Here is a 24,948-nt window from a genome sequence, read left to right on the forward strand (position 1 = left end):
GTATTATGGGACAAGAAGGAAGTCCTGCTGGAAAAAACAACAAAATTAATATTTATGGGGATTCCTAATATTTTTATCTCATGATGTGCAAAAGCTGCCACTTAAACTGGAGGTTTAATCCTTTAGTTTAGTGAGAGGGACCTTATCTCATTACAAAAGCAATAGTCTTGAGAAAAAACTGTGCTGCTTTATGTGACTTTATCAAACTCTGAAAGTGCCTGGTAAGTTTTGTGTAGTAATGGAATGCTGGAAATAGTTCTCAAATTTAGTTAATTTGTGAACAATGAGTTGTGGGATAACTACTTGGCTAGTATCCCAAATGAATGGATGTTTAATGAATGTTTAATGAATGAATTCAATTAATTATAGCAAGGAATAAATTATTAATATTTCATAGGTGCCAACTCTCCTTATCTTTAATAGAGATGAATGCTTTCTCCTAAATGTAATGAAAATTTAATTCCTAAAAACGAACAAACTTTCATGTTTAATATAAAAAAATATGATGAAGAGGAATTATTTCATATAGAGATTATATTTTACTTAATGTGTTTGAATTATTTTTAATCTATATAGATTTTTATTACTAAAAAAATATTTTTGATAAAATATCCTTTTTTTTTTATTTACCAATTTTTACTGAATCTCTAACAAGGGAATTTTTACATTGAAAATAAATTTTTAAAGATTGTAACATTTCGCACAGGAATAAATTAAAAGATAATTTAAGTATTTGCATATAAGTTATAGTGCTAAGTATTAAAAGTATGTTCGGAAACATTCCTATTTCATTGAAAAATAATATCTTAGCACAGTTTTTCTTCATCATGAAATTCAGTATCAAAAAATTTGAACTTTTACCAAATTTTCATTTTGGAAATGTTGGCAGCTATGATATTTTTTTGAAGCTTTTTTTTTTGCAAAAAAATAAACTGCTTTTTTTTTATTAATATCTGTATCTATTTTACTTTATTTTATGTGCTTTGATGTGTTACATGCTTTCTTTTGTTGTGGAGCATGAATTTTATCTCGTAATTTATTTAACAAACAGATGTCTGATTGTTGCTAAATTTTTTGCAATTTATTATGTCTCTGTAATGAAGTTTCTAAATTAAACTTTACACCTGTTAAGACTATAAACTTTACTATTCTAAGCAATAAATTTTTAATAAAAATATTAAGAAATCAAAAGACAAAAGACTTGCTAGCAAACGCTCTGGTCGTTGGAAAAGATTGATAACCATGACTCACCATGTTTGTTGTGAAATCCCATACATGCTGCTTCCTGGATTTCTATGGCAGGTTAGTGTTTGCAGCCATGCTTCTTTTTTGCAATGCTGCCAGCTTCTGTAGTTGCAAATGCATGTTGCTGAGCGGCTGTGAAAATGGGAACAAACATCCTGCTGTAAAACTAGCATTAATCAAAATATTTTTTCTACCATACTTCATTCATGGAGCATATATAACAATTTTGCTTCACTTTGTAATAAAAGTAGCTCAATTTCCACTCTACTTTCGAATAAAATTTTCCAATTTTGCAAATAATATACTTAATGATATTGTTCATGGAAATTCATGTACTAATTAAATTAATTAAAATGTAAATGAATAGTATATAATAATTAAGAAAAAATTAAGTTAATTTTTAGTAGACAGTATTAAATTTTAAAAAATTTCTTTAATGACTTGAATAATTTTTAAAAGTTTTAAAGTCATCAGTTTATAAACTGAATTATGAATTTTTTTTTTAATTACATATATTTATGAAAAAAAAAATTGCTTTAGACTCTTTTCATGTTCTGGATTTTTTAAGAAGATAATAAAAGAAAAAACAGAAATCATACTTCTATTTAAAGAGATCACTTTTTTGTAATAGCTGTTATTTGTTACTATGTATAAAAGAAACTTTTAGAAAATATATCTTATTATCTGACTTAAAATATATCATATTTCATCAACAATTTAGTATGCAGCTTCTTATTGTTTTTAATTAAATTTATTAATTTTTGCATTGTAGACTGAACAGTATTTTGCATTATTTAACCTTCTGTGACTATCTATATTTTTCATATATTTTACTTTTTAATTATTTAAGTAAGCTTGTTATAATAGGCCCTGATTGATTTCCCACTATTCTTTCACAGTTGTTCTGAAAACCATAAATTTTTATACAAATTTATGCCCAAAAAAAGGAAGAAAAAAAAATACTTAATAGTCAAAGGGCTTAATTAAAAGAAAACATAATTATAATGTTGATCATTACAGATTATTTTATATAATCTTTTGTTTATTTTCCTATTAATTATGTTGAAAATTATTCCTCTTAAGTTGTCTTTCATACTTTTTTATTTACTCCAACGAAAATCAGTGTAGCAATATGAGATTAATTTCTATTACTTGTATCCATCTTCTTTCATCGTACAACAGAAAATTCTTCAATCAATACTTTTTACAGTGCTGTAAAAAAAGCAAATTTCCTGAATATCTTTTGATTGAATGATCAATTTTTACCATGCTAGAACTCAATCTTAATGGTTTAAGGGTCATACCTTAAATAAGCTAATTAATTAGTGCAGGTGATATTTTAAGTTACAAAATCAGACTTAAATATATGTTTTCTATGAACAAACATATCTTTTTTTTTCCTTGACTGATTTGGAATTCTATACCCTGAAAAAGTGAAGGGGTAGCTGCAATGTTAAAAACATGGTTCCCAAAGTTTAGGCATTCGAAAGATTGGACCTACCCCTTCTTTAAATATCAAGGATCCAAATTTGTTTGGGGGGGGGGGATATGTTTAGTCAGAGAAAGTGCGATTTTGAGTCTGATTTTGTAACTTAAAACATCATCTTCACTAATTAGTTAGCTTATTTAAGGTCTCAAACTCTTAAGATTTATTTCTAGTTGTTCATGATGTTTTATTTATGCGTGTTCTAATAAATTAGCTTTCCTAGATGCACTTGCTTTTATCATAAAGCTATTCACTAAGAATTTTTATGCATACACAGTGATTGTCCTTAGTTTTAATGAAGGGTTGTTTCTCACTTTTAGGGAACACACCCTATGCCTGATCCTAAGGAAAGTGATGCTTCAAAATCTGATCCTTCTATCCTTTCTAAACAGCCTGCTAACAAACAATCTGTAATTCTTTTTTCTTTTCTTCTTTAATCAGTTCCTGAATTATTTTAATTTGTGTGAAGGATTTCCAACTATGATTTGCTTGGATGTCTTATTTTGAATTATATTTTTTCTGGTGATTCATTTGCTTGGAGGTTTTGATTATAAAATGAATAGGGATGTAGCGAATTGTGATTTGATCGAAGAGCCAAGCGCCGAATATTTGAACAAAAAAATCGGCTGAATAGTGAATATTAGGTAGTTGAATAGCAACATATTTTTTATTTATAAGTAAGTTTAGTCATTATTGAAAAATAATCAAAAGTTACCTATAATGTTGGTATGGGGTAGAAGAAAAAAAACTATAATAGTTATCCATTAGAAATATTTAAAATAAATAAAAACTGAACAACTATTAAAAAATCTAAGTTTGTAAAGTTGATAAAAGAGAAATAGAAAAAAATATCCATAAAACGTTGAGAGATATAGTCTATCAGAAACTCAAAAAAAGAATATAGTTTAATAAGAACCCTTTTAATTGCCATGTTATAATAAAACAATATTAAAACAAACAAAAATTTAAAAAAAATTCTCAATTTTTAAAACATAAATTGTTTAAAAAAGGATGAATTAACTTGCCTGAATATAATTCTGGAAAAGAGAAAAAAAAATCAGCTGTACATAACTGCCGGTATTAAGTAATAAAGTTTCAATTTCTTCAAATTTCGCTTTCCTATTTGTCTTTCAGAACATAAGCTTACAAGTTTTAGAACTTAAAAAATATGGGTAAAAACTATTTTTAGTAATGTATAGTAAAAACGATTTTAGATTATGCTTTATTAAATCAATTCAAATTTCAAATACTAACACTTTGCCCAACATTCAGCTGAATATTTGGCCAGATATTCGGCAAAAGGACCAATAAGTGGCCGAATCTTCGTTACATCCCTAAAAATTATTAGATTTGCTAAATTCATGTTTAAAATAAAACAGAGAATCTTTATAAAATAGCAAATTTATAAAAAAAAAAATAACTTCAAATTCTAATAATACTGACAAGTGCTGATTTTTAATTTTTTTTTTTTTTTTTTTTAAATTTTGTGATTATTTGACTGGTGTAGTTTTTGTTAAATTTATTTTAAATGTAGCATTTAATGTCTTAGGTGGAGATTCATAATCATGATAATAGTTAATGGTATTATGATGATAATTCTAAGATAATAATAAATTTGTGTCTAATTATGTTACTATGAATTTAAAATAAAAGATCATTGGAAAAGTCTTAATTTACAGCAAAATTTATGTTGTTATTTATCAGGTGCACATGCATATAATAACCTTGTTACATTTTATTTACATCATTAATGAACATAGTAAAAAAATGGAAAAATTAAGCCAGATATTTTTTCCTATTTAAGAATATTAATAAGATTTAAAAAAAGATATGATACATGTATTGTTTCTAAATCATTTAGAAAATACACTTTAAAATCAATTAAATTGGAATTTATTTGATGCAAGCAATTTGCCAACAATTTTGTTCACAACTTATAAAACCTATTTAAGGTACTTCATTCACTTATAAAAAGAGTGCCTGAATTAGTTTGAATCGAATTTAAAAATTGAAGTAAATGATTAAATTAAATTTTTTTCAAAATCTCTATATAGTCACGTGATTTAAGAATGTTACGTTATTCTAAACTTTCTTAGTGATATAACCTTTCCTCTGTATTTCAGATTTCGTTCCATAATTTTTCTATTGCAGTAATATATATTCTTATTATTGTTCCAAAATGTTTTGTTTCATCTAGTTTCTGATAAGTTGGATATGTAAATTTAATTTCCATAACCAATAATTGGGACTTCTTTCAATTTCTTAAAATTATAAATATGTTACAAAATTACTATCATTATATGTGAAGTATGATTATGCATTATTAATTATAATCGCCATATTAATTATAAGGTTTAGTAAATGCAAAAAATAAATTTGTAAAATTTTCAGGCGATTGTTTTTTTTATTTTTTTTTTTTTTTTTTTTTTTTTTTTTTTAATTCATTTCAAAATAATTGTATTAATGTTGTAGATATCTCCCAAGTTTTTATAAATAATTTCTAACCTTATATATTTTTCGATAGATTCTTAAAATTTCACATATTCACTTTAAAATTTTATTATTACTTTTTAAAAAAATTTATAAACCCTAAATTAAGTTTTATTTTAAAAAAAATGGTGATTATATTCTGCAAGTATAATTTATTAGACTACACAGTATTATATACTAAGCAGCTATTAAAAAAGAACCTTTAAAATGTGTTTCTGAATTTGAATTTTTATTTTGTAGCTCAATTCTAGTGAAGTTGGAACCCCTGAAACTATACCAGGTGCTCCTGATTTGATGTCCTCATCTCAGGGCAAAGATTTCCCACAATTTGACGGTCAAAACATGTCTCACATAACCCATAATATTTTGGACCAAACTAAAAGAGTTCTCGATAGGTGAGTACTCTGTAAACAATTATCTAAAATCCTGCCGACTGCTCTCACCAATCATCAGAATTCGAATCTCTCATTCATTGCTTCTTGCTTTGTATGTATGTTGTCCTCTTTTGGAAATAAATTTCTTAAAATATGCATCATATACATCCTGTAAAATCTTTGATTCATAAACATTTCATTCAATATATATATATATATATAGTACGATTTGATTCATTTATATTTTTAATGCTACTTGGAAATTTCATTTGCCCGTTATTCAATAAAAACCAAAGATAAGAAGAACATTGTAACAAAGTTTTACTCTGCTTATAAAACACACGTCTCTATGTTAATCATTAAGCTTCATGAAAGCTTAAATGTATCTCTAAATTGTTAATTATATTATTATTAACATAATTATACAGGGTATCCGTGCACCTGGAAAGTCATGAATTTCGGTATTGTGCAAAATTTATCATGAAATGTCATGATTTTAACTATTTTTTAAAAAAAAAAATCATGGAAAGTCATGGATTTAGGTTGCTGAAAAATCTAATTTTTAAAATGGAATTTAAAAATCCCTCTCCCATTTCATGGTGTTCCAAATATCTGAATTTGTAATAAAATCCTCCCTCACAGTCATATTTTATAAAAATATAAAATGTTTTTATCATGTACTTTAAAAGTTATGGTGTTGTTTCTTTAATGTTAAACATCATTTCTAGAGCGAATTATCTTTTAAACTTCTGTGATTTCGGAATTTTTGTTATTATTTATTTTATTTTATCTATTTAAAATTCTAGCTGAAACAAGCCATTCATTGGCAAATTTTTTAATTACGAAATGAGAACAGAAAAATAGGAAGTATTTCCTTCGTTTCGGATGAACAAGAAAAGTATCTTTAGAATATAGTACTCTGTAAACAATTATCTAGAATCCTGCCGACTGCTCTCACCAATCATCAGAATTCGAATCTCTCATTCATTGCTTCTTGCTTTGTATGTATGTTGTCCTCTTTTGGAAATAAATTTCTTAAAATATGCATCATATACATCCTGTAAAATCTTTGATTCATAAACATTTCATTCAATATATATATATATATAGTACGATTTGATTCATTTATATTTTTAATGCTACTTGGAAATTTCATTTGCCCGTTATTCAATAAAAACCAAAGATAAGAAGAACATTGTAACAAAGTTTTACTCTGCTTATAAAACACACGTCTCTATGTTAATCATTAAGCTTCATGAAAGCTTAAATGTATCTCTAAATTGTTAATTATATTATTATTAACATAATTATACAGGGTATCCGTGCACCTGGAAAGTCATGAATTTCGGTATTGTGCAAAATTTATCATGAAATGTCATGATTTTAACTATTTTTTTAAAAAAAAATCATGGAAAGTCATGGATTTAGGTTGCTGAAAAATCTAATTTTTAAAATGGAATTTAAAAATCCCTCTCCCATTTCATGGTGTTCCAAATATCTGAATTTGTAATAAAATCCTCCCTCACAGTCATATTTTATAAAAATATAAAATGTTTTTATCATGTACTTTAAAAGTTATGGTGTTGTTTCTTTAATGTTAAACATCATTTCTAGAGCGAATTATCTTTTAAACTTCTGTGATTTCGGAATTTTTGTTATTATTTATTTTATTTTATCTATATAAATTCTAGCTGAAACAAGCCATTCATTGGCAAATTTTTTAATTACGAAATGAGAACAGAAAAATAGGAAGTATTTCCTTCGTTTCGGATGAACAAGAAAAGTATCTTTAGAATATAATTCTACTGAAAAAAATTATTTGCTTTTGTATTTTTTTCAGCTGTTTTATTGCTTCAACTCTTTCTTTACTCTGTTTTAATTTAAAATCTTTAAATATGACGATGCAGAGTATAACAGTGTTGGTTATATCTATCATTTCAATTTATGTTATTATAATGCTTTTTAAATTTCTTGTTGTGTTTTTGTTGAAGAAAATTGTAACTTAGTTAAGTCATGAAAAATTCTAGGAATTAGTCATGTAAAGTCATGAATTTGAAAATTTAAAATGTAGCTGATACCCTGATTATAACAAAAATATTTTACACTCTGTTGACCTGTTGCTTTAAACTTTCTGTTTTGTACAGCTCTGTTCCTTTCAGACTTTTGTGGCCCACAGAAATAGTTACTAAAAGGAAATAGTTGGCACTTTGAAAAGCATTCTACATTTATACACAGGGCTTTAGTGTTTTATGTAATATCTATCTACTTATCTAAAATTCAACTTTTATGTTTTTAGTAGCAACAGTAGCAGTGGTGGAAGCACCCAGCATTCTCAACAGCAACGACCTGTAGTGCCAGATTTAAGTAGTTTACAGTTAAAATTAGCTCAGCTGACATCTACTGGTAGTAATATTCCCGCTGATATGTCTACAAGTAATATTCCACCCTCTCAGCCAACTTCTGTAATGGTATGTAATTTTAAAATTGATTATATTTAGATCGTAAAACTTTTATGTAATTTGTAAATAATATTTGCTGCATAATGTATGTTAATTAATCAATTTTGGAGTTACTTTTCTCTAATATAAAATGGGTGACACAGAAAGACATCGAAATTTATTGTATCATTATCTTTGTCAAAATTATTCTCTAATTTGCATTAATTTCATCGTTTTAATATTTTTAGTGCCACTTATATATAATAATTTAAATGCACTGAGATCTGAATGTTTCATTTAGAGTAAACATAAATTCAAATATTCTGAATCTAAGTATTCTGAATCAAATTTTAAAGTCATTTTCTTTCGCAGTTTGACATGGTATCTTAAACTAAACTCAGTGGCACGACAGCCCATAGAGAGCCAAGGCCTACTGTGCCCATCTCAGTTTTCTTGACTTTGGGCTCTGGGGTGCAGGAGCAGATGTTCTGGTTAGGTGGTCAGCCGAACGCGGAACCCCCAATGTTTAGTGCCCAAGCACTCATGCTTGGTACTCATTTATCGACCCACTGAAGGGGCATGGTATCTTAGAAAGAGCATTAACAGTGCCAATTAAAATATCAATCAGGATAAAAATGTGTTATTTAATTCTTTATATTAGATAGTATTAGAATTTTTGTAGATGAGGGTATGTGCTGTCTTTCCATTGTAGCTATTATAGTTATATCATAGCAAACTTTATGTTAAAAAGCAAATGTGTGAATACAAAAGAAATACACCTGGAATCATTTTATCTGTTTATTTTAATTATGTATCATGCACAATATAGCTTCTGCTGGTACACTAAACTCTACATTTAAATGAAAGGGAATATTTATTTATTGTAAGAAATTTTTCTGCTATTCTCTTAAGTTATTTAATGTTATATTATTTTCAGTCTAATTCAACTTCGTCTCTTAATTTGGAAACAACTAACAGTGAAGTGTATCCTGTAAGTACACCAGCAGTTCAAGTACCGGCTGTCATTCCAGTAGTGTCTACTCAGTCTTCTTCTTCTAAGATGGGTTTACCCATTGATAACATATCTACTCGACGCCACACCGTTGCGACCAACATTGAAGGTCTCAAACTGGAATTGCAAAAAATTCATTCCCCTTCAGTACCATGTGTTGGTTTGAAGAGCAACATTGAACAGGGTCTTCAAGCTATTTTCTCCATCAGCAGTAACGCTCAAACTGTTACTACTCCCGCTCATTCCAATACCAGTAATCATACGCACCAATTGCCACCTGTGACGCCTACTGTTATGTCTCCCTCCGCTGAAGTGAGCGAAAGTTTAGTAAAACCTCCCATGGAGTTGACTAAAGACCCAACAGGTAATTGTCCAAATTATATTTATTTTTATAAACTGTATACAGACGTTAAAAACCAAATCTGAATGCAATACAACCTCAATTATGTCTCAGTGGAAAATCAACAGCTTTTTCATGTTGATTTTTTAAGCATGAAACTATGAGTGAAATTATTCAAAAAAAGTAGTGACTTTAACAGAGTTTAAAAAAATGGCATTTTATTTTTGCCTCATCTTAAATAATAATATAATATGAAATAAAAAGTCATTGGTACATCATTTTCTAGCAGCTGAATGTTGTGTTTGTCATTACAAAAGTTATAGCGCCACATTATCTATAATAATAACAACAATGAAACTTGCTTCCTAATGCATTTAACCTACTCTAGAAAGAATGTCAGATATTAAAACTAGCATTTTTAATCATATGCTGGCAAAATGGGGTTGTAATGTATTTTTTTAATACCCATTTCTGAGAAAAATATGGATAGAAAGATATTTTATAGTTTATAAATTATTTTGCCACTATAATATGAAAATTTACTAAATTTATAATAAATTACAATTTTGCAATGTACTTCTCATGAAATATATTGGTGTATCAAACTGCTATTTTTAGAAGAAGCCACATATTAAACAGGAATTATACAATGGCTTTTTGGGAAAGTTACAAGTATATTAAAAAAAAAAAATTTTGTAAATTTGCCGGTAAACAATAGTAAAATTGACTTATATTAATTTTTAAATATATATTTTTTTTTTTCTATTTCTAATTTTAAAAGAATTTACTAAATGTAGTTGTTAATATCATAAAAATGGTGAATTAATTCATTTAAAATCTATGTCAAACATGTTTATTAGGAATTTAAACAAACTAACATTAAGTACAGTTTATGTTACAATTAATATAAGATTAACCCTATGGCAAATTCTGAGAAAGTTTCTACACTAAACATTGATGAATGTTAAATTTTTTATAAGGTATTTAAAACATTAAACTCATATAAAAGTATTTATATGCAAATATAATTACAGTTATTGTTAATTCTGTTGAATTAACAATTGTATTAAAGTAGAAATTATAATTAAATATAAAAAATCTCCCCTTTTTATACATATTTTGTTTTATTTTAAAATTAGAGCTTTCACATCCTCAAAAAATTTTAAATGATTGATTTGATTAAGTTTAAATTATAGTTTATTATTTAAATTTCCATTTTACTAAAATTGAATTATTTTGTTGTTATATTTTATAATTCATTCTTGTTTATTTTAAAGTCTCAATACTGCATAAAATCTAGATTATAGCATTGGATTGATTTATAAACAGAATTGCATAAAGAAAAGAAAAATTTTAATGTAAGGAAAGTATTCTAAAGATAGTTGATTAATTCTATTTAAAATTATTTTCCTAATGATTTAATTCTATTTAAAATTATTTTAAAATGATTTTTTTAAATCAACTTCCAGCAGATCTTTTGTTAGTGTCTACGGGTCTATAATTAAACTATATTTATGTAATAAAAGACGCTTTTTTTTCCTCCAAGGCATTTTCTTGTCTACAAAATTAACTCATAAAAATTATATTTAATAACTACAGTAGGGAACCGATTATCCGGAACGATCGGGACCATCGATATTCCGGATAACTGATTTTTCCGGTTTTCTGAATCGCTACAAAAAGCCGTTTTTTTTATTGTTAAACCCAACTAAAAAAAAGATTAGGAAATAATCTTAAAAAGAAGAAAAAACGATGAAGTAATACAGTAATGATTATTTCTAAAATGATGGTATGGTACACATCTTTCAAAAAAGAAAGAAAAATCCTAAAATCTTATGAGGAAAAAAAATTGTTTTTTTTTTAAATGGTGGGAAAATTTATCGAATTTCGTTCCGGTTTTTTGGTTTTCCGGTTTTCTGATTTCCGGATAACGGGTTCTGTACTGTAATACGTATTTAATATTTGACCTTACATATTGTCTTCTACTTGTTATTTAAAATAAAATAATATTTTTACAAATTCAACTTTTTGTTTTTGATGTGACTGTTTGATCCATAGATACAACTGTCGAAATTACAATTGTTTTTGTTGGGTTTTTTTCATTCAAAAATATTATACATACATTTTGTCTTTTTACGACATATTGATCAGGTATTTCTTTATACTAAAGAAGAAATAACCTATTATCAATTGCAACCTTGTATAACCTCAGAAAATTATGTTTTGCTCTTTTACATGAAAGGTTATGCACCTCTATTCTAGATAGAATGAAACTTCTATCAAAATGCTCAAATTTAGCATACTATATGTATTTTGCATTTAAATTTGTGGAGCTAATGTGGAACATTATTAACTTTTTCAGATACTCTCAGCAATAATACTCTTACTCCAGAAATTTCAGGCATCACAAATATTTCACGTTTCAAAGTCACTCCTGTAATTGAAAGTAAACCTGACGATATTGCTTCTATTTCAAGTCCAAGCGTTTCCTCTCCGACCGCTACAAACCCTGTAGAGCTTAATGTGAAAAAGAAGGGTCGTTTTCAAATCACACGTGTCGCTGATGAAACATCTAACACTGTTCAGATTCTACCAAATGAAGAAGCTCCTTTTTATGATTCTAGTTTACCTAAGGCAATAGTTACAGAAGATGTGATGTGTTGTCTTCCTGGTCTTACAACGATTTCTGATAGCTCTGCTAAGCCTTTAATCAGTTTAACTTTGGTCTCAACCGCTCCCCAGTTAGTTATGTCAGATTCCCTTCTTAGCGTCTTCACCCCAGTCTCTAGAAGTGAACAATTAGTCAATGGAAGCTCTGTGCCAGTATGTAAAGTTCCTCCTAATGTGTTTCACAGCCAGTCTTGTATAACAGAGAATGGGGCTGCTATCACGAGTGATCGAAATTTGCACACCGGAGAAGTGACTGTCATGCCACATCATGAGCAAATAGTGGTCAATGATAGCAATTCTGTTCCTACTTCTAAAGTGTTACCATCTAGTCTTGCATGTAGTAATGTTTCCGCAAATGAGACTGCACTCACGCCAGGCTCTCTCTCTGCTGCTGAAATTCATCCATCTTCTGTTATCACGCCCCATCAAGTGACTTCATCTTCTGCTGAATCTAGAATCTCCTCTTCTTTTGTTGCTCCCCAGCAGCCAATCTTAAAAGATGCAAATGCCAATCCTTTACGATGTACTTTCAATGCAGGCAATCATCAGGCAAGTGACAATTTGTTTATTGGCATGCCTGCATATTTAAGCCTATTTTACTACACCTCAAAATAGAAAATGAATTTTTGATAAAAGTTTCGTTTGTTAATTTATATTATTTATTTACCAGTTAACTAAAATGGAATAGAAAATGAGCTTAATAATAATTTATTTTTTATTAAAATAATAAGTAATTAAATAAAAAGTTAAGCAATGTTTTGATGCTTTTTAACAATGCTATTAAATTTTAGTATTTTTTTAAAAAAATTTCTTAAAAACTCTTTTAATACGTGTTCGGTTAATAATTTGTTAGGTAGTTAGTATTACTTTTAAACCTTTCTAATCTTTAGTCGATTTTATTTTCGAAAAAGAAAATAATAATAAATAAATAAGACAAAACTTACATTTATTAAGTATAGAATTTGACCAGCTTTATTATTTTAAATAAATAATTGAAAAGTCTAAGGATGTTTCAAAAGCACATTTTTTTCAGCAAATGTTTTACTGAAGTTAAAATGTCTTTAGTTCGTTTCGCTCGTTTTTATGTTCGTTTTTTATTTTTAATGCACGTAACTAAAATATTTTCTTACAGTTTTATTATTGTTTTTAAACTTATAAATCTTAAGTAGGTTTTAAATTTAAAAAAAAAAATTAAAGTAAGGCTTGTGTTTGTTTTTTCTTGAAGACATCGGTCTTAAGTCAATCCATCTTTATTTTAATTGAAAAAATTAAGCAATGCTATTAATGTTATAGAATCATTTTTTTAGAATTAACATTATACAGATTTTCATACATCGTCTGTTTTAAAATACTTTGTAAAACTGTGTCCTTTATGAAATTTCTTAGTAGTACCCCAAAAAAAAATTGGTGTGGCAATAGTTTGGGTAGAAACAGGGTTGTTATGATTTTACATTATCCGAAAAAACCTGGGTGGGAATTTCAGAAAAATCCCTTTGTAAATCCCAACTGAGTTTACTTCATAATTCAGTGTTTTCATTACAGAAAAAAAAAATGGGAGAGAATTTGTCACCCTTTCTCAAAAACAGGGTGAGATTTCAAAAAGTTAAGTGAGATTTCTTAAAATTAAAAAAACACGAATAGACATAGAAAAAATTATTTCTTTAATTATAATACATTTTTAACATCTTCTAATTGAATATTTTTGATGCATCATCATATGGAAAACGTTCTATATCTACCTTTTCATCAGCTATTATATTTATTTGCCTGAAAAATATCCGCATTTGTTTCGTTTTGACTGTTTCTACCGACATTTGTTCCATTTTCATTTGTCCGTTACGGAGTAGAAGATGTCGCCTTAACAAGAAGGTATTAGTCCATTTTACATTCATGCACTCAAAATGTAATCGTCTTAAATGAAGAAACCTTACCTACGGTGAAAACATGGTTGCAGAGAAATGTGTTCTGAAAGGGGTTCTGTAGTTCTGGGGGTGGTGTTCTGCTGTTCGCACCGGTTCTGAATAATACTGGTAAATAGGGAAGCTAGATAACAAGGACTGATGTTCAAAATAATGAAAAATCAAGGAAGAAAAGTGAAACGGATTTTATTCAAAATGGCAAAAGGCGAAATTTTTTCCAAAATTCGCGCATTTTGAAATTGATTAATAGAGTGCGCGAACTTCTCGCGTTAATCATTTTTTATTGCGAGAAAAGAAAAAAATATGCGAGATTCTCGCGCTGTAGTGAAAACACTGTAATTATATTTTATTACTAACAAATCATCTCTAGATATTAAGTATACAATAGTATAAATTACAAACTTCATACTTAAATGACATTTTAATAAATTTGAAAATGTGCAAATTAGAAATAAAACAAGAATTACAGATAAACGTATACGACATAACTAGGACTGGGCTATAAATCGATGTATCGAGACATATCGATTTAACGCATATATCGGCAAGACGATACAGCGACTTTCATTCAAGGCGATGCATCAGAAATCTGATTTAAGCCGTCGAGTAAAGACAATGAGTGCAAAATGATATAGCGATATAAGACACGCAAGGATATAAGATAACGATATAGGGATAAAAGACTCTTCTCTTACGTTCCGATGTCGACTCGCGCTGTGGAAGACGATGTTCGTTTCGTTATGTTGAAATGGCCTTGATGATGAGCTGTAGAATCAGAGTTTTGAGAACACATATCGTTATATCGCATGTTCCTTTTCGCACCTCTTAGCTTTTTTTTTTCTTTGTCGCAACTTTTCTTGTAGATTATTTTCAGTGGAACTAACTTCGTGATCGCCGATGTTACCTCGTTCTGAAGGCAATCTATTATTGAAAAGAATATATAAAGAAGAGTTTCTTCATTAATTAGATAAGTTTTTCTTTTTAAAAAAACTTCTTTTTATCTTTAAATATGAAAATTATCCGCAATCTAATTTAGGCGCCCATAAAGAATTGAATTTGTTAGGTTATTTTTTTACTTTCTTTAAATTTATTTAAAATTTTTTGGATGAAACTTCTAATAATTTAATGAGTTTTTATTACCGATTTTAAATTTATAAATCTTGTTGTTTTTATTTTTAGAAATAAAGTAAAAAAAAAAAATTTTTTTTTGTCGTTTGGATTTGAACATATCTCAATCAACTTTGTTTATACAAAAAAAATTTGAAAGGTTTGCGTATTTTATTCATTTTTTAAAATCATTTAGCACTTCGTTTTATTAGAGAGTATAATAATTTTTTTTTAAAAATATTCGTTTTCATATTATTTGTTAATTAGCTAAATATATTATCGAATATCACAATTTTTTTATTTTTAAGAAATTAAATCTTACTTTGTTTTTCGTTCATTATTTAATTTAATTATTTATCTGAAATGATAAGGTCCCGCAGTGGACTGATCTTTAAGACACGGTTTCCTGCAGATCACCGAAGTCAAGCATCACTGGCTGCGGTCAGTGTGCGGGTGAGTGACCACTTGGATCAGTCTGCGTAGGGACCGAGGGTGTGCGGTATTGGTCCTCGTTAACTGTGCTACCGTAAAGTGCTCGACTTCGCTTACAGGTCATCGAGCTACCGAAGCGGGGGTGCCATCCCATCTGCAGAGGATCAAAATTGTGATGGCATATCTTCGGATCATCCTCAGGGATGTTTCCCAGACCGTCGCCAACAGCCCATTGTGCAGCTCTAGTGTGACGTAAATGAACTATAATAACTGAAATGATAATAATAAAAAATAGTGTTTCAAAAGCGTTTTTTTCTTCTTTTTTCTAAAATTTATTTAGCACTTTGTTTTAAACATACAAATAATTTTTAACGTTTCATTTAGAAATTGAACATTACAATCGAACTTAATAATTATGAAATTATTTATGCATTAGTACAAGAAAATATTAATTTGTAAAAAACGCTTTAAAAAAAGTTTTTAACACTTTGTTTTACGCGTATTATGTATTTCTAAACAAACATTTCAACAAATATTTTAAGTAAGATTTGTACATTGTAGTCAATTTATTTAATATCTTCCTTAAGCAAAACATATATATCTTCAAATTTATAAATTGATTTAAATCAATCTGAGTATGAAGTTTTGATAGAAATCTGACTTTCTGTGCCTCACAAGTAAATGAAATTCAAAAATACTATATCGCGATACATCGCTATATCGCGATGCAAAACTGACGATGCATCACGATATATAATTTCTAATATCGCCCAGTCCTAGACGTAACTTAACTATTCATATTTACACATACTTCCTTTACTTTTATATTCTACTGAGCTTTAAAATTTCTAATTAACATTTTGGAAAATTCGTATAATTAGATTCAATATATATAATACAGTATAATGTTATACATATAAATGATTCACAATATAATTGAAATTTGTTATAGCAAGATACAATGTATAATATTTTTAGAATAATTCAGTGAAATAAGCACATTATTTATTAAAATATATTTTAAATAATATTTTTACATACTTGCAAGCCTTGTTATATGCAGTTCCTAATAATTTTTTTTTAATATAACTAATTTAACACAATTTAAATTAATGGTATTTATTAATGCAGTAAGACTTTCTCTACGACCATAAAAAGTAAAAATGATGGAGGAAAAAACAATTAACTTTTGAAAAAAACAGTAGATATTTAAAAATGAATAAAAAAAAACTGGTTATTTACATCCTTGAATGTAACTAAGACATAGTTGAGTACTAATTTCTTTAATTAGAATCTAAAATCAAGAAGTGTGAAACTTGTACTAGTATGAATTTGTAAATTTATCAATATTTTTCAAGCACTCATATCATAGTTGCTAAACAGCTCATTTAAAAATATATCAAAGTATAAAAATGGTTCTAACACAAAATATTTTTATCATTTCCTTAAAATGTTTATAAATATTAATTTCTAGTTTTCCTGTATTTAAATTTATCGATGTTAGAAATTTTTTGGTAAATTTTGCCATTAAATTTATTTAGACGAATTATTTTTTTCCCAGCATTAAATAAAATTGAACAGTAAACAGCTAGTTTTAAAAATATTTTTTAAAACAAAAATTTGGATCGTGTTTTTACTATTTCTATAGCGATTCTCTCAACATGTTTTTCAAGTTTCTGAATTACTTTAAAAAAGTGATAACAATTGAAAAGAAACTGTTCCTAATCTCATTAGTTATTATCATCAATCGTTTCTAATTCTCATCAATTTATCATTAGGAACCTTCAATTGAAGACAACCAAAATATTGAATTTCTAGAATGTAATGACGAATATCTGAAAGTAATTCTGGAAAGGTAAGATATTTTTTATTAAAATGTTATTTTAATAATAATGCGAGATGAGGGAAAGTTTTAGATAAAGACACTTAAATTAATAACTCATTGTATGAAATTCTGTTTCAGTTGTTTTTCAAGTTTTTATATCTTAACAGCATATGTCTTATTATATATAAAAATGTAATGATGGTGTCTTCCATTGTTTACTCGTGCATTTTTACCGACCGGAAATTCACGTGGTAGGATCCAGTTTTTCCTCATTCATTCCATATTTGTTTGTTGTCAACATAAAATTAACAAAAGTCATAAATGTATTGTTTTTCTATAACTATTTTTGTGTCCCTAATTTTAAGTTATTTCCCAAACATTGATATACTGTTATAAATTACAGTTAGAGACATGTTAAATGATTTAGAACTTAACCGTCAGCTTCGTGCACAATGAGATGCAAGCAAAAATATTTAATATATCCACCTGTATGGTAAGCAAAAATATTAAATTACGATTGTGAACATATCAAATTTGTTTAAACAATGTAAATGTTATTTTAAAAAATAATTACTTCGGTTCACCAATAGATCTAAATATTTATAAATAATAATATTTGGACATGGGAAATGGAGACTCAATCGTAAGCAAACACCATTACTTTTAGTACATAAATGTTAAGTGAATAATTTAGAAAAACTGTTTTCTGCTAAGAAACAACAATTATTGCGAAGCAATCATCGGGGTTGGTGAGCAATCGCGAACAAGAAGGTTAGTCCCCGAGTATTTTAAATTTAAACGACTACTTCTATTATTATTGTTATATCTTATTAATAGGTATGGATGGAGAAAAAGTTCTGATAACCCTCTTTATTTTTACTTACAAACTAAGGTTTTTTTTACTAATAATTGCTACTTTATATTCTTAATATTATGTTTATAAATAAATTGTATCAATTTATTAATAAATTTCTCGATTAGAAAGAAAGATATAGTATGCATTATTTTAGAATTTCTGTAAATTTTTCACCCAAAATCGTAGCAATAGAATGTCATTATACTACACATTTTTAGATAAATAATTTAATAGCTTTCTTCTTGACTATAAAACTATGTCTTGGTTTTAGTGTAGTATGCCTTGATATTAATTTTCAACGTTTCAATCAGTTAAAAAAAATGGGGGAAAATTTAAAAATTCTTACAATATAAATTCATAACTCCATAGTTAATATTTAGAGGGAAAAAAATCTAAAGGATCTCTTAATCTTCGTATATTATTTTCCACTTAATAAAGCAAGGCATTTTTTTACCATATTTTTCAATACATATTGTGCTATAAGATAATAATCATTACGGGTTTCAGACAAAAATTAGCAAAGCTGGGATCAAAATTTTAAGAATAAACAAAACAGTTATTTGTTTTTTCCCCTGTTAACATAATCAGTGTAAAACATAATTGAAAGAAATTAAATCTGGGAGCAAATATTAAAGTGATATGTGTTTTTTATGCTAAAAATACTTATGTTTAAAAAAGGTGTGTATTGTTTTATGTTTATAGGCAAGAACAAGAGCGTCAGGAATTATACAGGCGTCACCAGCAAGAGCTTCAGTCCTATAAAATGCATCATTTACGGACACACAAATGTTGTTACCATATCAAAAACTCTCAAAATCCAGTTGTATATAGTCAAGACAGAAATGTTCACCATTCCAGGGATGGGAGCCCATCCGTTAGCTCTGCACTCAATCAAAACATGAACCAAACTATTGAACCACAAGCCTCTAATCTCATTAGTAATAAGCAAAATAATTTCAATTCTTTCAATGATGCAATTTCTGATAACAACAGTTTGCAGAATGACCTTAGATATCAGTCGGACTCATTAAAAGCTATTCCCGCCAGCAGTTCGAAGCCTGGTGTTTCTCAAGAGAGCCCCAATAGGAACATTATGAATTCAACAATTATTAAAATAGATCAATCTTCTCTTCCAATGGCTTCTTCCAATAATGATGTGAAATTTTATCAAGCCCCCTCCCTTATATCAGTATCAACAATAAATCCTCAGCCTGTGAACCATGAACATGCACAGGTACTTAATGTAGCATTACCCTGTTCAGAAAGTTCAGATAATATTGTCCGTACATCCCTTCCATGACCAGCGGTTAAAGAGCCTTGAATTAGCTCTGTGTTCCAATTGTTGATATAAAAATGTGATAGCTAATTGTATTTTTCTTTTTATATATATATATATATATATATGGCCAAACTATAAATTGTTAATTCAGCTTTGTTATTCTTGAGTGAGAAGAATTTTGCATAACTATCTTATCTTGTGAAATAGAGCATTATTACATTGGCACAATTTTCTTCTTTATCCGCCTTATAAACTAATGCAGTTTTTATACTCATCCGTAATTATCTTGTTAAAATTTACTTATCGGTTATATCGTATCAAAAATAAAATTTAAATAAGATATATCTACATTTTTGTTGTATTTTATTCGTTACAAGAACACTTTAAGTGTTCTTTTTTTTTGTTCTGTGAAGTAAGTTTTGTTAGCAGATTAAAAGAGATATAACTTAGCATTTGTATTTATTAGAATCTGACAACAACAACAAAAAAATCATTAGATTAGTCATAAGAAAAATGTTCACTAAATATGTAAACTTCCACAAAAAAAAATTCAAATTAACTGCCAATACAAAAAAGTACATTTTACAGCTACATTCTGACAAAAAAAAAAAATCATCTGGCAACGAAGAAAAACCCCATCAAAATAGTCAATTTGTTTACAAATGTCTGTTAAATATGTAAACTTCAAAAAAGACATTTTATAATAACTGAACCATAGCCAAGAAAACTAATAAAAATTAAATGTTAGCAATAAAATAACCGATAAGTATCCTTAATGCAAAATCTGCCCTAGTACTCAATCAACATTCAAAGTAGATTGATAATCTTCTTAGAGCTATTTGAACAGATTTTAGTTGAGCAACTTATTCTATTTTATTAAACAATTGAACTTATTCACTTATTCTGTTCTATTAAAAAATTCAACTTATTCTGTTCTTCTTAAACAATTGAAATACTTTTAATTTTTTAATCTATAAGAATTTAACAAATATTTTTTAAAATACTTTTTAAAAAGTATCATTATGATGTATTAGACATTTTGTATATTCCTTTGTTTCTCAAATATTAAGGAATTTTGATGTTTCAAGATGGTTACCAGATTTTATTGTTTTTAATAAATATATTTTTTACATTCCTCAGAGATGAAAAATTACTTTAAAAGTAATGATCTAAATTACAAACATTTTCTTCATTAAAAATTTTAATCATTAATCAATTCATAGAAGGTTCAAATGGTCTAAATAATTCTTAATAATTTTTTAACAGTACTAATTGCCTCTTAGATTAAAACAATTGCTATAAGTTAACCTCATTATAAAATTTGCCTTTAAACATACAATACAAAATAGCTATTCTCAGCAAAATTATTAATAATTGATAAATTTTAAGCAGAATGGCATTTTATCTACAATAGAAGAGAAGAAGTCATTAACCAATTCTTTCTTTATAATCACAACTTGATTTCTGAAATTTTAATAAAGCATGTTATCCCTCTCCTTAATGAAGAACTTTAAAGAAACTGCATTAAGATATGATTTTAGTCGTTTATTGCAGCCATTGCAAATACAATGTGTGACCTCAGAAGACGAACTATTATGTTCAAGTTGCGTACACTACCAATAAAATATGACCTATACTTAAATCAAGGTTAAAATTAGTTTTTCTTTCTTTTTTCCAATTTTTTTTATTTTAAATTTATAACAAGCATACATATTCATTAATAATAATAAAGGTTCTATTCCACATAAAAGAATATTATTTAAATAAAATAAATGAATTGTAACTAAAAGGGGAAAAAAACAGACTTTTAAAAAAATTTCATTCGTGTTAAGAAAAGTGGCTATGTTTATTTTCAATTTTAAAGTTCTGTCATAATATTAAGTTTCTTTTTTTTTCTTCTTTGTTTACTTAAAAATAAATAATTGTGTAGCACTTCTTGTTTACGTCCTCAAATTTAATCTTTAAAAATGTTTGTGCACTTGTTAAAATCCTTTTTAAAGAAGTAATAATATGTGACTTTAAATGGTTTTATATTTGAATGTCCCACATTCTTAAACATGTGATAAATAAAATATTTTCTATTATAAAATATTATGTTTAAACCTATGTAAATGTTTTTGACTATGTGCAACTTTTATGCTCTAAAACCATCTCATTCAATAATGTTAAAAATTATTTATTTGGACTGTTATCTGAAATTAAGAAAAAAGTACATGAATTCCAATCTATGTATAACTTTGTTAGCATTTATATTTATTGATTTTTTGTTGATTGTAATAAATTTATTTATAGTGTAAATTGTGACGTTACTTTACCCTAAACAATTTTATTTTATTTATTTTTTTCAGTAGCGTGTTTTTTTCTCTTCTGTCATTATTAAAGTAGTGATTTTGTATAGTTTAAATTTTGTTGTTACTCGTTTTATTTTTTAACAGATAAGTTGTTATGTTATTTTCCTTTGTCTGCTTTTCTTTCAAACATTTGTATTTTTCTTATATATCATCTAATACTGAATTGAATTCAGATTAATAAATATTTCCTTTTTGAATTTACATGTAATTGATTGATTAAAAATAATTTATAAATTTCTTTCATAACTCTTATTTCTTGGATGCTATAGTTTTTGTAAAATTGATCTGAACACTATCGTTAATAATTTTTTTTAAAATTTATTCATTAACAACTTTATGTTGAACACACTATTTAATACATTATAGCGAATTTATTTCAGTTTTATTTGCCAATTATTCTCATAAAATTATTTTTTCTGATTTTTTTAAATCTTAAAATTTTTTTCAAAAAGCAACTTTCTAAGATTGAATATAAAATGAATTTTATTTATAAAAAAATAATAAATGAAAACACTAATTTTCTAACTTGAAAGTATGCAGGGATTCAGAGGGAGAAATATAATATTTTCTTCTCACGAAGAGCAATACATTTTCTTTTTATTCTTAGTTTTTTTAAAAAAAATATATATATATATACAAAATTATCTTCTCCGCCAAATAAAGTTTTGTATCATTGAAAAACAATATGCTTCGAGTGACTTATAGGTTTTAATTGTTTATAGAAATATCAAGAAATGTATCAAAAATTATATATCAATAATTTCGTTCATATTTAACATACTTTTTAATTTCTTCTGAGTTTGAGATGCTTTAAAACAGGGATGCAGCTATGTTCACCTGTTTATATTATTTCTACTTTTAGTCTAGTTTTTCATTGATTCTTATCTTTTGTGTCGTTTAAATTTTATAATGCAAATTCCATTTGTAGATTATATTTCTTTAAAAAAAAGTAGAACGGATTGAATTTGGGTGCATTCTCTTTCTCCATTAAAATATATAATTTTCATCAAATTATTCTGCAAAAAAACTCTTAACCTGTTAGATCCGCCTTCCAAATTATAATTGCCTATAAAGGCAATCAAATTGTCTTTATTGCCTTTTTTTTATGCATAGTCAGTGAAAACAGCTCAATTCACGGTGTTTATTGTTATCAATAAATACAATCAGTATATCCATAATCAGTTTTTTTTTTTTCTGACGGAATTTATTTGTAAAAACTTATAGAATTATACTTAAATTGAAAAAGAGAAAGTAAATTAAAGAGAACAAAAGAAACATGAATGTAATACTGGACTTATTCAAGAGACTCCCTGCGTGCATTTATAGGATGAATTTTCTGTAAATAACAGTTATCTGAATGGAGGATCATTGCGAAAATTGCCTAAAATTTGTGTTCAGAGTTTATTCGATTACGGAGAAAGATTCTTAGAAGTTGACATCCCTGCAAAGGTTCATTTGACATTCGAAGAAAGTCAACCTCTTACCTAGTATTTTTTTTTAAATATTTTTATGTGTATTATTTGCTTCTTTAAAGCTGATATATTATCTTATTGTATACATGCTTATAGCTTTTTTTTTTATTGACAGAGTATAAATGTTACTTAAACAATGCATATTTATATATTTATTATAATAATATTTTTGAAAGAAAAAAAGGACTTTGATAATTATAATTTAAGATTATTTATTTTCTAGCCTGTAATAACTCTTCAATTTATCAGGCCAATCATGCTTGGCTAACCCACTGGAATAAAAAATATTAAAGTTTCAAATCTGTAATTTTGAGAGAAAAATTTAATAAATAAAGCTTGGCCAATTATAATTTAATAATAAGTCTGGCCAATTCTTCAAAATGCTTTTTATCTTTATCATTAGAGTAATCTTATGTTAATATATTAAGAATGCAATTTATGCATTCTTAACAAGGGTCTGAAACAACTGGTTCTGTGATAGTTTACATCTGTAAAAGTTTTTTTTTTCCTCCTAAAACAAGTATTGTGCTACTTTTATGCCATCAAAACTTATATGTATATACTGTGTGTACATTGTAAAATCTGAATTGACCGCATATTTTCCTTTGTGTTGGGTTTTGCTCAATAAAATTTCATTTGCTGTATCATTTTGTGATTTTATTACAAGAGGGAAGGAGACCGCATATCTCTCCCTCATTTATTATTAAGCCTGAGAGGCTCTCACATGACCCCTTAAATGTTACAAATAAAATAAAAAAATTTATGTCTTTCCTTAAGAAATGTGTTTTAAAAATATGAGTTAAAAATTGAAATAAATGCAAGCTCAAATTTACTAATAAATCATAATTTACTTTTGTTATTTATAATTTAAAATAATTTTTTTCCAAACATCATGGGTGCAAGCCTTCCGTCCCCAGGACGGATTTCCGTCTTTCGAAAATGTCCGCGGACGGAAACAAGACTGACTCGAAGACGGAAATCGAAAAAAAAAATTTCTGTCCTTAAAAATATTTTTTAGGTCTACGTTATTGGTCTACTTTCGTATGTCCTGTATTTATTTTATCAAAAGACAGATGAATAAATATTTTTTGTACAGTATTTAAACTTGATGTATTATGGTAAAGCTTTCTTAGATAGTTTACATATGTCAAACATGTCAATTTTGCTTAAAAATACAATTAATGGGGACTCCAACAGTTCTGTGCCTACGCCAGGGTTGTTATGATTTTACCCAAACTGAAAAACTCCAATGGGTTTTTTCAAAAAACCGACTTGAAAAAAATCTAAGTGTGTTTTTTTATAATTACATTTTATTATTTACAAATCAGCTCTAAATATTAAATTTATAATATACTCTGAACTTTGATATTTTAAATTAACATTTTTAACAATGCATAATATTAGAAATTACAAATTATGTATATTGGAGATACTAATTCACAATTGAAACTACTCTTATAGCAAGATTACACATATCATACTTTTAGACTCACTATTCAATGAAATGGAATAATAATTTATTTATAAAGTACATATTTTAATAACTATTTTCCCCATCTGCAAGTCTTATTAAATACAGTTCCAATTGTTACTTTTAAAATATTGCATCTTTTAACTTGAGAAATTTTTACTTGTTCTGATGTATTCCTTGT

At 27.0% G+C, this 24,948-nt stretch overlaps 1 protein-coding gene across 6 annotated transcripts in view; it reads left to right on the forward strand.

The window, feature by feature from the left end:
* The window catches only part of LOC107440307 (uncharacterized), a 99,586-nt gene extending 79,501 nt beyond the window's left edge, over positions 1-20,085 (forward strand). For 4 of the 6 annotated variants that reach the window (XM_071178948.2, XM_043050068.3, XM_071178947.2 and 1 more), the window contains exons 15-21: positions 3,052-3,141; positions 5,462-5,616; positions 7,892-8,063; positions 8,971-9,409; positions 11,748-12,604; positions 17,292-17,368; positions 18,897-20,064. In XM_071178948.2, coding sequence (XP_071035049.2) covers positions 3,052-3,141; positions 5,462-5,616; positions 7,892-8,063; positions 8,971-9,409; positions 11,748-12,604; positions 17,292-17,368; positions 18,897-19,494 — 2,388 coding nt within the window. In that variant the 3' untranslated portion in view covers positions 19,495-20,064. Of the gene's footprint in view, positions 1-3,051; positions 3,142-5,461; positions 5,617-7,891; positions 8,064-8,970; positions 9,410-11,747; positions 12,605-17,291; positions 17,369-18,896 lie in introns of all 6 variants that reach the window. The other 2 variants (XM_071178949.2, XM_043050069.3) reach the window with 1 other exon arrangement.
* The last annotated feature ends 4,863 nt before the right edge of the window (positions 20,086-24,948 follow it).

The sequence above is a fragment of the Parasteatoda tepidariorum genome, chromosome 6, assembly GCF_982258835.1.
Source record: "Parasteatoda tepidariorum strain Cologne lab strain chromosome 6, Ptep-v5.0, whole genome shotgun sequence".
NCBI classification, from domain to species: domain Eukaryota; kingdom Metazoa; phylum Arthropoda; class Arachnida; order Araneae; family Theridiidae; genus Parasteatoda; species Parasteatoda tepidariorum.